This window comes from Hyperolius riggenbachi, chromosome 9 (genome assembly GCF_040937935.1).
Source record: "Hyperolius riggenbachi isolate aHypRig1 chromosome 9, aHypRig1.pri, whole genome shotgun sequence".
Taxonomy (NCBI): domain Eukaryota; kingdom Metazoa; phylum Chordata; class Amphibia; order Anura; family Hyperoliidae; genus Hyperolius; species Hyperolius riggenbachi.
In genome coordinates this window covers 270,547,639-270,560,119 of record NC_090654.1, presented here as the reverse complement: position 1 = coordinate 270,560,119, position 12,481 = coordinate 270,547,639, and the positions used below count along the sequence as shown (strand labels likewise).

At 46.0% G+C, this 12,481-nt stretch overlaps 1 protein-coding gene across 3 annotated transcripts in view; it reads left to right on the top strand.

The window, feature by feature from the left end:
- The window catches only part of PTPN21 (protein tyrosine phosphatase non-receptor type 21), a 91,430-nt gene extending 86,916 nt beyond the window's left edge, over positions 1-4,514 (top strand). For all 3 annotated transcript variants that reach the window (XM_068254552.1, XM_068254553.1, XM_068254554.1), the window contains one exon: positions 3,742-4,514. In XM_068254552.1, the coding sequence (XP_068110653.1) occupies positions 3,742-3,870 (129 nt within the window). In that variant the 3' untranslated portion in view covers positions 3,871-4,514. The remainder of the gene's footprint in view (positions 1-3,741) is intronic.
- The last annotated feature ends 7,967 nt before the right edge of the window (positions 4,515-12,481 follow it).

Below are 12,481 nucleotides of genomic sequence, written 5' to 3'. Positions count from 1 at the left end.
AGTGAGAAGACAACTGAAGTGAGAAGACTAAGGAGGCTGCCATGTTCATTTCCTTTTAAACAATACCAGTTGCCTTGCAGCCCTGCTGGTCTGTTTGGCTAGAGAAGTGTCTGAATAACACCAGAAACAAGCATGCAGCTAATCTGACAGATCTGACAAATGAATGTCAGAAACTGCTGATCTGCTGCATGCTTGTTCAGGGGCTATGGCTGAAAGTATTAGAGGCAGAGGATCAGCACAACTTCGAGGCAACTGGTATTGCTTTAAATGAAATAAACATGGCAGCCTCCATATCCCTCTCTCTTCAGCTGTCCTTTAAGCCAACGCTTTATATTTCAGAAAGTTAAAGGCTACTCCCACCAACTTTAACCTAGACAGCTATAAAAACCTGACATAAGGATCTCGGATACCCGAGGTCAGTGAAAGAAGTTCTGTTTAACTTACCTGGGGCTTCTTCCATCCCCCAGTCTATCAGGTCCTTCGCCAATCCACTCCAGTGGTACAGTGCCACGTTAAAGACCTGCAGAGCACCAAGTCTCATGTGTGGCCCCGGGGCACCTCCTCAATCACGACCCCGTGGCCAGGAGTGTTTTGCACATGTGTTAAGAATTAAACTGCGCGACTTAGCAAGGCCTGCTAGACTGCGGAGGGCTGGAAGAAGCTTCAGGTAAGTTAAACAGAACTTCTTGCCAGGGGCGTTGCTAGGATCCTAAGAGATCAGGGGCACTTTTGGGAACGCCAGCTGAAAAAATGGGCGTGGCCATGCTCCATAATGTGGGTGTGGTCTTGGGTGGAGCCAAATTTACATGAACCGTGGTCTAAGAAGGCCTGCCCAGAAAAATGTTGGGTAAATCATCCCTCTCCATTAATACAAAGAAAAACAGCATATCACATAAATAGGCACAGAAGTGGTAAAAAGGCACCCAATTTTATAAAATACTCTAAAATCAATAAAATAACAAAAATGAGGTGGCTTACCTCACAGACGACAACTCACTTTGATAAGGAAGTTTAATTGGAGATTTAGAACAGGCAACGCGTTTCGTGTGACCAAGCCCACTTCCTCAGGCCAAATAAAGTGCCGTTGTGGTCTAAAAACCGCATTTGGGGCACCCCAAATGCGGTTGTTAGGCTCCCGTTGTCTTTGTGTTTTTCCCCTCCAGTACTGTATACATAAATAGGCAGTGTACATAACCAGTTACCTGGCATCTGTGCTGGCTGACCTGGCTTTCTGCTGGGTGGGCTGGCCTGCTGCTTATCTGGCAGTTCCCCCATAGCATTCCCTGATCATCTAGTCAGTGGACCCCCTACCATGCTCCTACTATTCAGGCACCACAACTCCCAGTATGCCCCCATAGAAGAACCACAGCTCCCTGCATACCCCGATGAAGGCACCACAGCACCCAGCATACCCCCGATTGATGCACCACAGCTCCCAGCATGCCCGCCATTGAGGCACCACAGCTGACTCTGCCTGGGGGACATCCGGGGCACCCCAGAATAGATCCGGGGCACGTGCCACTGATCTTTGAAGCTAGCAACGCCCCTGCTTCTTGCACTGGCCTCGAGTGTCTGAGATCCTTATGTCAGGTTATTATAGCTGTCTAGGTTAAAGTTGGGGGGAGTCTCCTTCACTTCCTGGGCCAGAGACCTGGGTCATCAAAAACAGAAATGAGGCGAGATGTTTGCTATGTGGAGAACCATGCATAGCAATAAAAGAAACTTCCTTTTAGCAACATGGAGACCTGTTACAGTAGAACATGGGTGAGGCTTCTGTTACTTTTAGAAATATTATCCTCACTTTCAGCCCTTGGAGGTGAGGCAAAAGTTTCCGTATTCAGTTTGTAATTGAGCCAGTGGCGTAACGATAGCCCTTGTGACCCCGCGACCGCAGGGGGGCCCGGGGTCTGTGGGGGTCCGCGCTTCCTCCCTCTCCATACCCACATGCAGAGTATCACAGCGGAGCACAGTGTAAACATATTTGCATGCTCTTGTGTCCGCCTCCTCCCAGCAGCCACTTACTCTTTGCTGCCCCCTCTGGCTCCTGATAACATGACATGTACTTGGGAGAAGAAGAGGTGACCCCATGGAATGGGAGCAGGTAAATATTTTTACACTGTGCCCACTCTGCAAGGGTGAAGGGAGGAGGACCAGGCCTACATAGATCCCGGACTCCAGGGGTGGGGGGCGTGGTATGTTATGCAGGGGCTTCCATGATGATCTGTTTGCCGGAAGCCCAGAGGGGTGGTGTTACTGGCAGCCTCCATATACCTCTCTCTTCAGTTGTCCTTTAAAGGACAGATGCAAAATACTTAAATCTACTTACCTAGGGGTTCCTCCAGCCCCTGGCAGCCATTCTGTGCCCTCACTACAGCTCCACATCCAGCCGGTGGCCTGGGGGTCCCCTCCGACGCAAATGCCGATCGGCATCTACTGCGCGCCTGCACAAGAGCCCCTCGCGGTCACGCTGACATCATCCGGAGTGTTCTGCGCAGGTGCAGAGGTACTACGCCTGCACAGAACACTCCAGTCCACGTCAGCGCGACCGCGAGCGGCTCTTGCGCAGGCGCAGCAGATACCCGTCGGGGACCCTCGTGCTGGGAGCGAGGCTACGGCGAGGACACCGGACGGCTGCCAGGGTCTGGAGGAAGCCCCAGGTAAGTTTTGTTTTTTAATTACCTTCGGACCTTCCCTTTTAAAGGACACCTGAAGTGTGAGAGATATGGAAGCTGCATATTTATTTATTCTTTTAAACAATACAGATTGCCTGGCTGACCTGCTGATCCTTTGCCTTTAACCACTTGAGGACCCACCCTTTACCCCCCCTTAAGGACCAGCGCTGGTTTGATTGATCTGTGCTGGGTGGGCTCTGCAGCCCCCAGCACAGATCAGGGTGCAGGCAGGGAGATCAGATTGCCCCCCTTTTTTCCTCCCTATGGGGATGATGTGCTGGGGGGGTCTGATCTCTCCTGCCTGCTGTGGGTGGCGGGGGGGGGCACCTCAAAGCCCCCCTCCGCGGCGAAATTCCTCCCTCCCTCTCCTACCTGCTGCCTCCCCCGGTGATCGGGGCTGCACAGGACGGCTATCCGTCCTGTGCAGCCAGTGACAGGACGTCCCCTGTCACATGGCGGCGATCCCCGGCCGCTGATTGGCCGGGGATCGCCGATCTGCCTTACGGCGCTGCTGCGCAGCAGCGCCGTACAAATGTAAACAAAGCGGATTATTTCCGCTTGTGTTTACATCTAGCCTGCGAGCCGCCATCGGCGGCCCGCAGGCTATTCACGGAGCCCCCCGCCGTGATTTGACAGGAAGCAGCCGCTCGTACGAGAGGCTGCTTCCTGATTAATTAGGCTGCAGCTGGCGACGCAGTACTGCGTCGCTGGTCCTGCAGCTGCCACTTTGCCGACGCACGTTATGAGTGTGCGGTCGGCAAGTGGTTAATAGTCTCAGCCATAGACCCTCAACAAGTATGCAGATCAGGTGCTCTGACTGAAGTCTGACTGGATTAGCTGCATGCTTGTTTCAGGTGATGACACTACTGCAGTCACAGAGATCAGCAGGACAGCCAGGGAATTGGTTTTGTTTAAAAGGAAGTAAATATGGCAGCCTCCATATCCCTCTCACGTCAGGTGTGCTTTTAGTCCGGAGTAAATTGGCACTATTGGGAATATGTGATGGGAGATTATATTATATGCGTCCTGGTGCTGTTCCGGAATGATCAGCTGCCTCTTGTTGTTGCAGATGCTGGACATACCGCTGATGCTGGACATGCTGCGACACCAGAGGATGATGATGGTGCAGACGATCGCTCAGTACACATTCGTTTACAAAGTCTTGATCCAGTTTTTGAGAAGTTCCCGGCTTATCTAAGAGACCTCTTCACAGCATGCCCAGGAGTCCCAACTACACAGCAAAAACCCCCGAAGAAGCGGCCTTCACCCTCCCCCGAGGAAGCGTTGTACACAGAGGACATGGTAGACTGCTGGGCAGTTTATCGCCTCCTATGGGCGATGGGACTGTGTGGCGTTTTGGCTGTAGTGGGGCTGCCTGGACATTGTTACCTGGGAACGGTCACCAGACTGAAGTATGGACTGGTGTGCTGGTCAGTATTGGACTTTGACGGTTGCGAGAGCCCTCATGGCTACGACTGAGCCTGGCGTCTGTGTTAAGACAAAGATCAAGATGATTAAACCTAAAGGCGAAGTTTTATTCCCTTCCAGTGCCTAAATGCCTTGCAAGTGGCCAAAGAATAAAAAAAAAAAGCTACAGAGTTGCAGCCACCAGGAGGCGCTGGAGTTTCTTTTGCACCTGACGCTATTCTGAATGCCACTCTTGTTTCATAGAAGCAGGGTCTGCATGGACAAAGACCATGGAATCAGTATTATACAGAGCTGTGATTTTACTGGTTGAAATCCAAAAATGATGCTTGTGTTGTTTAAAGCACTTTTTTTTTATTTTTTGCTTTTTTTATATTTATGATATTGCATATAATATTAACCCTACGGTGTCTCTCAGTCCAGCAATTGTAGTTTTTGTATGAATCCTTCACAACGTGCCCGGGGGTGAGCGATGGGTCAAAACAGGCCTTTTGTATGAATGAGCTCCCATGCCAAGGATTGAGAGGTGAGGTGGGGGGGGGGGGGGGGGAGTTGTTGGCACTAGTCTAGTTTAGAGGACCCAGCGGGAAACCTTATAAGGAACAGTTCTCCATTCACAGCACCCTCTACAGCAGGGGTCAGGAACCTTTTTGGCTGAGACAAACGCCACATATTTTAAAGTGTAATTCTGTGAGAGCCAAACAGTACGAAATGTTTCAAACTGGGACAGTGTGCATGTGCAGCAGAGGGCCATGTTGCCCCATTGCCATGGTGATGTGTATACAGTTGATCCTCCGGGCAGCGGAAGTGTCAGGCACATCTTTGGCTTCTCTTGGGTTTCAGCAACATCAGCAATTTCCCCGAGAGCCAGACAGGAGAAATACCGCTTGTTTAATTAGCTAGCTGACTGGAGTTGATTCACTTTGTAGGATGAGATCCCTGCACTTTGGCCTAATAGGCTGCCTGTCAAGTGACAGGCAGCCTATTGGGCCAATCAAATTATGGGGATCTCGTTCTACAAAGTCACTGGACTTGACACCAGGGCTGTGGAGTCGGTACAAAAATCTTCCAACTCCGACTCCTCAGTTTATGAAATCACAACTCCAACTCCGGGTGCCCAAAATGGCTCCGACTCCTTAGTCTAATACTTAACAGGGATGCGGATTTTGTACAAAAATCAGCCGACTCCCGACTCTTGACGTTTATGAAATAACGACTCCGACTCCCAACTCCGGGTGCCCAAAATTACTCTGACTCCAGCTCCACAGCCCTGCTTGACACGGTCCAGAGTGGGACAATTGGAGCTGACAATTGAAGCGTGCCTACTTTTAAAATGTTATTTGCGTTGCCACACTAAACTGCGCTGCTGGAGCCAGATGTAGCCATCAAAAGAGCCACCTCTTGTTCCCGAGCCATAGGTTCCCCTACCCCTGCTCTACAGCATGAAGCAGTGTGATTGGCTGAATAGTGTGGGTGTGGTTTACTGCAACCTATCTAAAACCTAGCAGTTCGAGAGGGTGCCGCCCACCCAATCACATTATGGGAATTTCCCTATGAGGTTTCCTGCTGAGTCCCCTAAACTAAGCCCCGGGGGTTGGGTATCTTGGCCTTTTTACTATTTCCGGAATGAATTTGAAGGTTTGCGTGTACTTCTTTTTTTTCTTTGATTTTTATACATCATGCTGAATTTGAAGTGGTAAGAATCTTTTCTGTTTTGACATTTCTTTATGTTTAGGACATGGTGGGGCTACACATACCCCACCTTCACACTCACTGTTTAATTGTTTTTTCTTCTTATCGGTTGCATTAATTTGGGAATTTATTTTCAGAACTCTGTGCAAAAATTTAAACACAAGTATTGATTATATAGTTTAAGTACTAGAGTTTTACAATTTATTATATTACAAGGCAAATGCCTTTTTTTTTTAACAGCCTTCAGGTCTGTGGGTGGAGCATCTGCATAAGTAGAACTCATTCAGGATACGTGGTGGGGCGGGGCAAAAACCCATCTCACTGTAGTCAGGCTGCTTTACATAGAGTCGGGTTTTCCATACAGGAAGTGCAGGAATAATGGACAGATTTTCAAGTTTTCATTTTTGTGCTTTTGCGATTTGAACTGGTAGCATTTTAATCTGACCTCATTAATGAAGCGCAGTTACACACAGAATTTCTTTTTAAAAGTTGAACTTTTTGCTTGAAATTTCTGTGAAAAACTTGACCATAGACAAAATGCTGAGGTGTGTTTTAGTTAGGGAGATTGTGAGGTGGTGAACGCAGTGATAATGTGCTCAGAAGGTGACTAAAGGTGGTCTTACATCTAGCGATTTTGCGGCCTGATCGACTATCGGATTCGATAATTTGATCAAATCAGATTATAATTGGTGCTGCAACAAGCATGCCCAATGATTCGACCTATCGATAGCGTAAGATGGAAAATCTTGATCTGACATGGTGGATTGGGTGCACTGTGGTAACACCATGTGACATAAGGACGAATGCAATGACCCCCAACTGCTGTCCCAAATGTAAAATGCCCCTCCTGGTGCCTGTGCAAGTCTCACCTGTCCACCTGTCGCAGCGCGGGGGAGAGCGGGAGTTGCAGCAGTTGGACAGGTGAGACACCGGTCACACACAGACACTCGCACACACACACCTGGACACTCGCGCGCACACACACATGCACCACGCACACCACACCGGACACACACACACACAGAGACACACACACACACACGGACACCCACACCACACCGGACACACACACACACACACACACACACACACACACACACACACACACACACACACACACACACACACACACACACACACACACACACACACACACACACCCACTGACACACCACACACACACACACACACAAACCCACCTGGACACACACACACAGGGACACACGCGCCACACACCCACCTGGACACACACACACACACACACACACACACACACACGGACACCCACACCACACCGGACACACACACACACACACACACACACACACCCACCTGGACACACACACAGGGACACCACACACCCACGGACACACCACACACACACACACAAACCCACCTGGACACACACACACAGGGACACACACACCACACACCCACCTGGACACACACACAAACCCACCTGGACACACACACGCACACCACACCGGACACACACACACACACCACACACCGGACACACACACACAGGGACACACACACACACACACGGACACCACACACCACACCGGACACACACACACAGGGACACACGCACCACACACCCACACCACAACAGACACACACACGGACACCCACACACAACACACACCCCCGGAGACTCGCACACACCAGCCAGGTGGCGTCACAAGGTTGATTGACTCCTGATAGATTTCATGCTGGAGCCTATTAGGAATCGGTCTGCCATGTACCAGCATATTTCAGTAAGACATCTGTCTATCGGTCGATCCGCACATACATCGCTACATTTATGGACACTTTCAAGAGGAACTGTAGTAAAAATAGCGTAATGAGTAAAATCTTTTGCAATATACATTTACAGATAATTTAGTTAGTGTTTGCCCATTGTAAAATCTTTCCTCTCCCCGATTTACATTCTGAAATGTATCACCGGTGGTGGCATCTTTAGTTCTGCCAGGTGATCTGTACGGAATGTTCGTTACTGAGAGTTCTATGCAGAGAGGGAGATATTGCTTGCTTGGCAGTTGAGAAAAACCATTATTTCCCACAATGCAAAGAGGTTCATAGACCGCAAACTGTCATGACATCACACTGTGGGAGGGGTTTCACCACAGTATCAGCCATACAGACCCCCCTGATGATCTGTTCAAAGAAAAGGTAAAGATTTCTCATGGGGAAGGGGGTATCAGCTACTGATTGGGATGAAGTCCAATCCTTGCTTAAAGTTCCTTTTTAAGGTGACCATATCATCTTCTTGTTCGATATGAAACAGTAAGTGAGGTGGTGGAATCATTTTTAAATTCTTCTATTTCTTATTTTGTTCTGTTACATCAACAGGAAGTGAACGGGAACGCATAGTGATGTTTTCAGGTTAACTTGTTGGGTTTTTGTACTAAAAATTAAATATTTTTTTCGCTCTCTAGTTTTATACAGTACTAATTAATTAAAAAAAATAAAAAATAATATATATATATATAACGATACATGTTATATTTTCTGGATTAAAAACATTTAAAAAAAATAGCTGTAGTACTAAACTTGATATAGAAAACCAAAATTGAAAAGAAAAAATCACTATGCATTCCCAGTGAGACAGAAGAATGTTGCAGCAGGATGGGGGCTTCTGGCAGTGGGTGCAGCAGGTGTGCAGAGCTGAGAACTCTGGAAGGTAGAGATCTCGCCACTGAAGTCCTTAGGCCGAGGCATGGAGGAATCCAGTAGCTCTTGTAGCGCTCTGCCGTCTGATACTTCAGGTTGTGTTGGTTCGAAAATGATGTTTATTTTGTGTTTGTTTATGAAAAGTTAAAATAGAGGAATGTAGTAAGCAGAAGGGGCAAAGCTGCAGAATTCAGTATGTTGAAGAGTAGGAATGGAATGACAAGTGATACAATTGTTTATGTGCCTAAAGTGGCAAATGAGTGAGACCTGAATACGGTGTCTCTGGAGGGGGAAGAGAAAGTAATATGACAAAACTTTATTGGCTGTTGCTGTGCATAGGATGTGACAAAAAAACAATAACCTATAGAAAGGATAACTCTGTAATGCATTAAATAAGCCCCTCCCAGGTACAAATGGTGTGTAGTGGAATAAGTTTCCACACACTTTCTGAAGGTTTGCCCGCCTCCTGGTGAGGTAAAAGTAAAACTGAAGCAACCTAACAAAAAAAAAGTTATTCACCTGTGGACAAGGGATGGATCTCATTGAGCTTTCCTGCTCCACTCTCTGTGCCGTTGTTCTACAGTGGTCCCCCACCAGGGCCGCCTTTAGGGCATCACAGGGGGGACTGCTGTATGGGGCCCGAGTGAATATGGAGCCCGGCAAACAGGCCCTGTAGTCTGTCTGTCCTTCTGGTTGCCCATTAATGTGGTGAGAGGTGCTGGGAGGCTCATCCAGGAGTTACCTTAGTTGGTTAATGTTGAGTGGAGCTGTACTGCACACGGCGAGTCCCGCTCTTGTACATGTGGATGGGCCTGTCTTACGAAGCATTCTGTGATACAAGTGTTTCCAAAGCCTTCTGTGGAGGCCCGAAGGAGCAAAAAGTTCAGCAAGGGGGAACGAGAGCACAGAGAGAGGGCCGGGAAGGAGTGTGTGTACTTTGTGCTAGGCAGGAAGTAGTTTAATGCCCAGATAAAGTCATTGATCGAAAAAATAATTATAAAGGTGCAAGATTTCAGCTAAAAGTGCCATTAGCTGCCGTTTTTTTTTTTACTGTGGGTTTACCAGGGAGGAAGTCTTATGTGTGTTGGAAATTACTTTCCCCTATTACTTCATCATCGCTTTAGAAATACAAATTTGTCATAATTCAGAAATTTTAACCAATCTCCCCGTTAAAGTTCTTTAACCCTTAAACAGCTTCAAAAGCATTCTCTCATTTGAGAGGCATGGCTTTTGACCTCAGCAGAACTTTTTGTGCTGTAAATTCTTGGAATGCTTTGACATCTCTCTGGTAGCAGAAAATAAGGAAACTGAAAGTCCTCTTTTATTGTCTCACACTGAGCCTAGTGACAAGTTACAGCAGTACTAATTAGAAGGCAAGGAAATATTACATGAAATAAAAAAAAGTGTTAAAATAAATTAGCCTGGAGCACTTGCACGCCTCTAAATAAATTGGCTGCTAAAGGATTAAACTCTATCCATCTGTGGTCATTTCCGTAGAACTATTACGGGTGGGAATGTCAGTTTGGCACCTCCCAGAATGCCTTGCAGAGGAAGTGCCTTTCAGTGAATGTAAATCACTCTATATAAGTTTATCATCATCATATCGTCGCTCAATCTTTTCTTTTACTTCTAAAAAACGAACTGATGTCGAAAATTCCACGTTTACCGCCTTTCACAGTGAATTGTATTCAGTCTTTATATTTTTGTGCTGTCTTGTGTCCTGTCCGATGGAAACTGACAAGCTACTACGAAGGATATCTGTCATATACTTCCTTGTCATCTATTTCTTTTTTGCTGTTTTATTCCTGGTAAAGGAATTGAGGTTATGTTGACTACGATCTCGGGTATGGATCTTATGAGGTGAAGATCTTCCCCGTAGCTCAGCTTGTGAATAGACCAGATGAAAGTTGAGGTCTAGACCACCGTGGGTAATAATTCTGTGGAGGTAGATCTGGCCTTATCTTCTATTCACAGCGACAGGAAGTGAGGTCAAATCTCTAAGGTGCCCATTATCGATATATTTATTCCTTCAGATTCGTTCTTTCGACACACTTTTTAATGATCAAACTGTATAGTTAACTGTGCCGTTAATGGCGCAAATTGATGTGATGCGATTTTGTGGTAGACTGGAAAAGGAAAAACAATCCGAAAGTTGGATTTTATGATCGAATCGGAATGTAAACCCTTCTTAAATCATTCCCTTGATGGGAACAATCGATTAATTGACTTCCGATTAGTTACGTTCGTTCAAATTGTGTCGAAGATCGCAATTGTACAGTTAATAGGCACCTTAAAGGGAACCAGAGAGGAAGCACCCTCATGTATTTTACCATATATATTAGTGGGAACATTAGAGAAAACACCTACCCTACTCTCTGTTTCATTATTTACTGTTCAGATTGCTTCTTATCAGCCCAGATAAAATCCCCGACTGAGCATTCAGTCTGGCTTTGCTATGATTCAGCTATAATGATTTCTGAGCAGAGCCACAAGGGGGCAGGCTTGGGCTTCAAAAGAGCACAGAAGACAGACTCAGCTAGAAAGATTCCTGAACAAAGCCAGTCTTCTGTGCTCTTTTGAAGCCCAAGCCTGCCCTCTTGTGGCTCTGCTCAGAAATCATTATAGCTGAATCATAGCAAAGCCAGATTGAATGCTCAGTCGGGGATTTTATCTGGGCTGATAAGAAGCAATCTGAACAGTAAATTAATGAAACAGAGAGTAGGGTAGGTGTTTCCTCTAATGTTCCCACTGATATATATATATATATATATATATATATATATATATATATATATATATATATATATATATATATATATATATATATATATATATATATGGTAAAATACATGAGGGTGCTTATGGTGATAAAAACACAAATCGATGATAAGTAAAAATACTTTAGGAAGCATGGTGTCTGTACAAGGTTTTACCGGTTTTCCTCAGAGGGGACATAAACAGTAATAAGAAAAGCAGCTCCACAGATTGTGAAGCGGTTTCATAGTGAAATCATTTCACAATCTGTTTGCAGTAAAGGCAGCCATACAATCCTTCTCTGATCAGATTCGATCAGAGAGGGATCGATCTGTTGGTTGATCTGATGGCAAATCGACCAGTGTATGGCCACCTTAAGACAGGCTGGTTGTTACTCATATACACAGCACACTGGAGAGCATAGGGGGCGTGCATAACTTCTCCCTATCACAACAGAGGCAGCACATTCCTCCCTGGGTCGACAAAGCTTGACAAAGAAAAGAGGATTAGATATATTACAGAGTGCAACTAGAAAAGGCTGAAGTAAGCCAGAGCACATTAGAACAGGTGTAGGAACTTATAGAAGAAATAAGGCTGAACATTTTGTTACAGAGTCTCTTGAAGCATTGATTTACATTTCATATTTTTCCGTAAAGAAAAAAATAGTACTCATCCTATGAAATGAAACATAGAATATACAGAACAATCCCTGTCAGGAATATTGCAGATGTGGGCTGGGCCCTTTGCGGATGTACCATAATGTAGAATGTTAGCGGTCCTGTGAGGTGTAAAGTGTCAGACCGCTGTACAGACGCCGTGTGGTGGAGACGCACGTTTTACCAAATATGTAATATATATATACAGAACATATGTGATGTTTATGCAAAATGGACATAGTATATTTTTGCCATGCAAATAAATATTTCCAGCTGTATAGTGTCCTCGCTGTCTCTCTGTCCATAATGGTGACTATGAAAGCAAAAGTGAAGCGAAAAAAACCTTATGATATAATGAATTGTATGTATAGTACGGATAATGGTACTTATCCGTTAGCCGGGCACATCCGGCAGGTGGCGCTAATTACTATTCCCCCTCCAGGCCAACATGGATAGTAGGGAAAGATGCAACTCTGGTGGAGTTTTGTCGCCACCTAGAGGATGCGCCCTGCTAACGGATAAGTACCCGGATAATAAATAAAACATTAGTAACAAAGAAAAGAGTTCAACATTTTTATTTTCAGTTTTCTAGCTTTTTTTTTATTT